At 39.3% G+C, this 7,478-nt stretch overlaps 1 protein-coding gene across 14 annotated transcripts in view; it reads left to right on the top strand.

The window, feature by feature from the left end:
* The window catches only part of tns1b (tensin 1b), a 287,235-nt gene extending 280,276 nt beyond the window's left edge, over positions 1–6,959 (top strand). For all 14 annotated transcript variants that reach the window (XM_052522076.1, XM_052522083.1, XM_052522080.1 and 11 more), the window contains 4 exons: positions 17–185; positions 409–477; positions 1,768–1,797; positions 4,088–6,959. In XM_052522076.1, the coding sequence (XP_052378036.1) occupies positions 17–185; positions 409–477; positions 1,768–1,797; positions 4,088–4,229 (410 nt within the window). In that variant the 3' untranslated portion in view covers positions 4,230–6,959. The remainder of the gene's footprint in view (positions 1–16; positions 186–408; positions 478–1,767; positions 1,798–4,087) is intronic.
* Positions 6,960–7,478: the final 519 nt, after the last annotated feature.

Genomic DNA, 7,478 nt, shown 5'->3' on the forward strand with positions numbered 1-7,478 from the left:
TCTCTTCTTTTCCCAGCATGCAATGTGCTGTACATCAACTCGGTGGACATGGAGTCTCTGACGGGACCTCAGGCCGTCGCCAAGGCCATCTCGGAGACGGAGGCTGCCGTGTCCCCGCCCACCGCCACCATCGTGCACTTCAAGGTGTCGGCCCAAGGCATCACCCTGACCGACAACCAGAGGAAGTGAGTAGGATGCACAGGCATTTGTGTATGAAATAGAGAATAACCACAGAATTTGTAATTCTGCCCAACAATAAAACATATTTGAAACTGACTTCCATATAGAGCTCACTCTGGGTTACAATTTATGCCTCTGTTCAATCCAACTTGCGTTGTAGTAGCTAGTTACGCAGTAGCCTATGAATTGCTATATTGCAATGTGCTGAAACATAGTTTTTCCCTACAGGCTTTTCTTCCGGCGCCACTACCCCATCAACACTGTCACATTTTGTGATATCGACCCTCAGGAGAGAAAGTGAGTCTACTTAAGTGACAATGCAATCGAAGCCGGTGTTTGGAGGATATATTGGCATGGGTGTTGTTAGGCCCTAGATGAAGTTATGGGCCGGCAAACGGTGCCAATATAACCTCAAAACACCGGCTTTGATGGAATTATCACTTTTATGCAACGGGTTACCAGCATATTCAAGTAATGATTCAAATAATGTTTTTAAAGAAAATATGTCAATTAAATTATTCATACTATTTCATCCATCCACAGATCGCCCCGACACAAATCTATAGTTGCTACCCAAGCCGGATGGTCAAATGACCCAGTCGTTCAGTCTATTTGTTCTGTATCTATGGACGAGATCCAGTCGTTCGTATTAAATGTTCTATTGCCATACTGTCTGGCAACGTTCTTATACCTTGCTTGCTAGCTAGCCAACTACAGCGAACTTACAGACACGTCAAACAGTGCAGCCAGAATAACAACAAAGTAGCATCATTTGCATTTGTTTAAGCAGTTTTCTAGTGACATTTATTTGGATACATCCATAACAATGAGCTAATGAGTTCGCCCGTCAAGGATAATGTGTTCTCTCGTCAGGACACTGTTGTTCACAATAACTTCAAATTGAAGCTGCAAACTAGCTCCACTTCGTTTCGTTTGACCTTTTTCAATTAACATTACTTTGTATATACATCCATAAAAATGATGCCAGCTGATTCATGATTTTGACTGGCTGGGAAATGCTGCCTGCCTGTCTGTCTCGTCCCAACTCCCGACCCCTACCTTCATTACTAGGAGACGGCTGTAGATGGAATTTGAATATTGAAACAATGTTGCAGATGTCAGAGATACAGACAGCAAGGTTTATACAAATCTCCTGCTGCTGAAAACTAAAAGAAATGTGAGATAATGTCTAGATGCTTTTTATAGTGGATATCAAGTTTCTAAATTGCCTGGCTGGGCTGATGAGACAGTGGATTGGGACGTCAGATGGAACGGAGTAAATAGGCAATTTAATGTCATAGATTTAGCCGGTGGTAACTTGTGGAATAGACACCGGCTGGAATGCGGTTTTAACCAATCATCATTCATCATTAGACCCACCCGTTGTATAAACTGAGCTACAGCACACTAATGCTGTCCACACACATACAAACACACACACACACCCATGTACGCGGGCAGTAATCAAAAAGCAGCAATCTCTGTTTTTTTAAATGAATGGGGCCTTTGACCTCATAATATTATATGTTATGAATACATCATACAAAATGTTACCTGATAGAATACTGTTTATTTCTCTCTCTACAGGTGGAACAAACCTGAAGGGGGCACAGCCAAGTAAGTATACATGCACCTGAGTACCATACACTTAAACATAGTATATTTATTTATGTAGTTGCATATACTGTTTATAGCCCAACCACTTTGACTGAGAGTTACAGAGCAACGTTTGCCACTGAAGAAAGTTAAGCAAACTAGCTAACCGGTGGAGGTGCTTGATACTTTCAGTTAGTTGTCCGAGGATGGTTTTCACTGGTTAGAACTAGGGATAGGTAGATCAGTTGTTTAGCTTGACCTCCATGGTCTTTGGGAGAAACATTTCACTCAGACAGACTTACCATCAGTTCTTGACCTGCGCCAAATGAAAGGTGATATTACATTTACATTTAAGTCATTTAGCAGACGCTCTTATCCAGAGCGACTTACAAATTGGTGCATACACCTTATGACATCCAGTGGAACAGCCACTTGCATCTAAATCTTTTTTTTTTTTGGGGGGGAAGGGGTGAGAAGGATTACTTACCCTTACTTACCCTATCCTAGGTATTCCATATTTTGGAGCTCAGCCATGATATGAGGGGAAACAAGAAAGGTTGTAGGTACCCCTCCAATGATTCAGAGAGGAGGAATAGATGGATGGATAGGTGACTGGGCAGGTTATGCCAACAAAACCAAGCGTTGGCAGTCACACCTTTAGAGTTTAACATGTCATGGTTTGAGGTTTTAAACTCCGGTATCATAGTTCCTGTGAATTTACTGTTATGAGACTTAGGGCACAATTGGATTAAACTCTTTTGTCTTTAAAGGCAGTATATCAAGTAGACAAACACTATGACAATATCATAATCATTAATATAAGACATTTGTCGTTTACAGCCAGGGCAAGCAAAATACACTACTGTTCAAAAGTTTTAGAACACCTACTCATTCCAGGGTTTTTCTTTATTTTTACTGTTTTCTACATTGTAGAATAATTGTGAAGACATTAAAACTATGAAATAATATCTATGAAATCATGTAGTAACCAAAAACGTTTTTTAAAAATCAAAATATGTTATATTTGAGATTCTTCAAATAACCACCCTTTGCCTTAATGACAGCTTTGCACACTATTGGCATTCTCTCAACCAGCTTCATGAGGTAGTCACATGGAATGCATTTCAATTAACAGGTGTGCCTTCTTAAAAGTTAATTTGTGGAATTTCTTTCCTTCTTAAGCCAATCAGTTGTGTTGTGACAAGGTTATACAGAAAATAGCCCAATTTGGTAAAATTCCAAGTCCATATTATGGCAAGAACAGCTCCAATAAGCGAAGGGAAATGACAATCCATCATTACTTTAAGACATGAGAGTCAGTCAATTCGGAAATTTTCAAGAACTTCGAAAGTTTCTTCAAGTGCAGTTGCAAAAACCATCAAGCGCTATGATGAAACTGGCTCGCGTGAGGACCGCCACTGGAATGGAAGACCCAGAGTTACCTCTGCTGCAGAGGATAAGTTCATGAGAGTTACCAGCCTCAGAAATTGCAGCCCATATAAATCCTTCACAGAGTTCAAGTAACAGACACATCTCAAGATCAACTGTTCAGAGGAGACTGCCTGAATCATGGTCGCATTGCTGCAAAGATGAATATATTTTGAACACTTTTTTGCTTACTACATGAGTCTATATGTGTTATTTCATAGTTTTGATGTCTTTACCATTATTCTATTCTATGTAGACAAAAGTAAAAATGAAATAAAAACCCTTGAATGAGTAGGTGTTCTAAAGCTTTTGACCAGTAGTGTAGCTCCAGACAAAAGCTGTCTGAGTGGCTGGTAAAGCAGCAACACTGGCTGTGGGTCCAAAATGTTGATTTCAGATGCATGCTCATGTGAAATGCACGTAGTATGTAAAGTACCTTCTTATTCAGTTTTTCAGGCCCTGGTTACATGAATGCAGTAAATAAGTAAAAATGATAACAGTGGCATGGTGTGTCTTTACCCCCTAGAGATTGACCACATAACTATAGAGATGGAAAAAACAAAAATGGAGCGTAACGATATCTCTAAATGTATACAGAAAAGCATTAATGATAATGGAAGTGGGTGGACCATGCTTGAGTGATGAGTTAACTTGCCTAAGGCCTGAAGTAATAGGCTTTAGCTCAGTGGGCTAACACAGTTTTGTGATGTGAAGACAACCAGGGTTCAAACCCATTTGGTGCGCACACACACACTTTCCATACATGATTCATATAATGTCCTACAGATTAATTTCACCAATCCATTCCTCTCAGACTCAGAACGAGCCAAACAGAAGATACTGATTGGAGGAGACCCATTGACAGTTTCCCTTCTCTTTTTAGGTTCTTTGGGTTCGTGGCTCGGAAGCAAGGAAGCACAACTGACAACGTCAGTCACCTCTTTGCTGAGATGGACCCCGATCAGCCCGCCAGCGCTATCGTGAACTTTGTTTCCAAGGTGATGATCGGCTCGCAGAAACAATGAGCTGAACTTTTGACGATCCCTGTTTTTTTTCTTTTCTTTTTTTTTTGTTCTTTTTAACCACGGAGGAAATGTATGTTCTATTTTGGATTTTGTCTGTATTATTTTGTTCTGATCTTGTGTGTCACCTCTTTCCTTCTGATCTTGTCTTTTACTTGTGAGTGCACGTGGTGTTTACACACGTGTGTGTGCTTCTTGGAAGGACTCCTGTGTGGCGCTAACTAGGGGGATAGAGGAAGTGCAGTTTGTGGTTGTGGCTATGTGGGATGTTGGCTTTGGGGGGCCATTGTGATCTCTCTAGCAGGGTAACACAAGAACAGGAAGGATACATTTATGTCAATGATGATGTCAGTGAGCATGGTTTGTTAAAAAAAGAGAAGAAGAAGTAAGGTTGTGTGACGTAGAAGTGTTAAGCTGTCAGGCGTTTGGACCGGTCAACCAAAGATTTTTTTTTTTAAGTAGCCAGGGGTGAGTATTCCACTGTCGGAAGGTCTGTTGGAAATTATATTTTGTAAAAAAAAAAAATAAGTATTAATCAAAAAAAAATATTTTAAATTTTCTTTCTATATACAAGTACTGATACTGTATGTATGTTATTCTTAAAGAGTTTGCATCTTTGCCTTCTTCGCAAAGCGTATTCCAGGACATTTTTGCATGCTGGTGAGTTGAGTTAATGTAAATATCACGGAGTGCTTTCTGGGTAAGGCGTAGATGACTTGGGGCCTGAAATGTTGTTTTTTTTGTTTTGTTTTTTGCTTTCTGTAATAAAAAATGGAAAGAGAAAGAAAGAAGCATACCTGCTCTCTTCTACATACAGACCAAATTTGTAATGGGCAAACACACTGTTCTCCTCCAACTTCCATTGTTCTTTTCCCCTCTTCTGTTTGACGGATGGAGGATAGATAGAAGCTTGTCCAGTTCAGTCCAACTATTCACCTACACAGTGGTATTTTAACCCCATAATATCTTTGGTAGCTGAAATCTGCTGTTACCCTACTTCTAGACCAACCTGCAATGTGCACCCCTCTATGGAGAAATGTTGGTTAGGCTGAATGGTTACCCTTTGTGTGTTTAACATTGAAAAACTGCCACTCCTCTCTGTGCATGTATGAGCATCATAGAAGAACAGAGTTCACTGCTGATTTATGAATGGCGGACGGGTTTGGGCAATGAGAGCTTATGTCCAGGTTGTCACTGCTACAGCATCAAGCTCTCTCTCTCTCTCTTCTCCTTGGGAAGTTTGCAGATATTCTACCCTTGCAACCATCTTAGTCTAGATCGAGAAAGGCCACTATCCCTACACATCAGCCTGTCAAACTTGTAAGCACCCACATCATACCCACAAGTAAGCTATATACATATAAATATACATATATAGATATATATAAAACTTCTAAATATTTATTTTTTTGCTCTGTCGCTCTGTTAACTCATATTACTTGTATACATATATTGTATAGTCTACATCAAGATTACTGAAAGAGTAAAAAAAAAGTGCATCAAAATATATATGGTGTAAAGTGTATGCATTTTAAAGCTTGTTCTTGTTGTTTTGAGTATGTTTTTCCACTGCATTACTTCGTCTTTGTAGGAAACATTCTTTGTTAGTTGGGAGAAAGAGCGGCTAGGAAAGTCCTTTGTTGCAAAAGTCATGGATTCGTCCTAAATGGAGACGATATTTTACGCTCATGTCCAAATGAAAAATGGAATGGTCAGACTTAAACACTTAAATATTTTCATGTGAAATATCAACACCCATATTTGTAGTTGGCAAAACAGTGAGATGATTGAAATGACTACTTCATGTAAACAGACTTGCTGTGTATGTTTTCAGAAGGTGTAGAGGCTAAATATTACTTCCTTGATTACATCCTCAATCTATCATCACAGGTTTATTAGTAAATCTCCACCAGAAGTATTTTCCTGAGCAATTGCACATTTTGTTATATAGGGCCTACTGCCCTCATGTGGTAAAACACATTTTGACTACCCATTTTGTTTTTACTGTAGAGTTTCAACTGTGATTTCAGCAATGGCCTTTAGTAGACACGCAATACTCAAATGGCCAGTGCTGAGTTTAAATGATCATTTACTGAATGAGGAAGACTTTTATGCCCAAATATTAGGGCAATATTTTGCCGTTTTTATTTTGTGAATGTCCTTCAATTCAATTATGTTTGGAGCAGGGTAGCAAATGATCAAATATACTCCAGTAAAAAAATAAAAATACATCGCACTTATAAATGGGATTCTGTCATGTCAAAATACACAGAAATAGTTTGCATGTTCAGTCCACTTCTTTTAACTCAATGTTTTGTATCAACTACGTATGTTCTGTTCAAGCTCAAGCTCTTCTCCCGTGGCTTCTTTGCTTGTTCAACTATTCACTCCTCTTCAACGAGAATCGTATTTATTGTGTTGATAGTCACAACTGTAACAATATATGTGGCAAAAAAACATGGTAGATTCTGCATTTGTGTATGATCAACCTGTGATAAATGGTTGTGGAGTAAATCACCCTCTACCACAAAATGAATGTTTGTCAACAAAAACCAATTGTGTAAGACGTCTCCTTTGATGTATGTGTGCCCACTTTGAGGAAATCGCCTAGACTTAACATGTGTGAATGTGCTACTATGCCTGTACAGAACCTCTATGTATTTTGATTTGCTTTACGGTATGGCTTTTATTGTTTGAGAAGAAAAAAAACACATTAAAAAGTAATACAAATCACTCCATGTTTAAAGCATACTTGGGAATGTTATGTGCTTGTCTAATGTCTATTCACATTTAGGATGTCTGTTCATATGAAAGAGTAATACTAACTTCTGTCCTTTGTTCACACACTCCTGGACCACGATTACTGCTCACATAGGTTAAACATAGCTATTTTGTGGGTCCTATGTACATTTTTATTTAACTAAGCCAGTTAAGAACAAATTGTTATTTACAATAACAGCCTACCCCAGCCAGTCCCTAACGACACTGGGCCAATTGTGTGCTGCCCTACAGGGCTCCCAATCACAGCCGGTTGTGATACAGCTTGGAATCGAACCAGGGTCTGTAGTGACACCTCTAGCAATGACATGCAGTGGCTTAGACCACTGCACCACTCAGGAGCCCATCTGATGTATGTCCTAATATGTACATCGTACGCGTCACTTCGTCATACCATGCAGCCCATTTCCTATCAGCCAATCAAATTCAAATCAGACAGCAGCAAGGTTATTAGAGTAAACTAAACTAAAAACA

The sequence above is a fragment of the Oncorhynchus keta genome, chromosome 7 (genome assembly GCF_023373465.1).
Source record: "Oncorhynchus keta strain PuntledgeMale-10-30-2019 chromosome 7, Oket_V2, whole genome shotgun sequence".
Taxonomy (NCBI): Eukaryota; Metazoa; Chordata; class Actinopteri; order Salmoniformes; family Salmonidae; genus Oncorhynchus; species Oncorhynchus keta.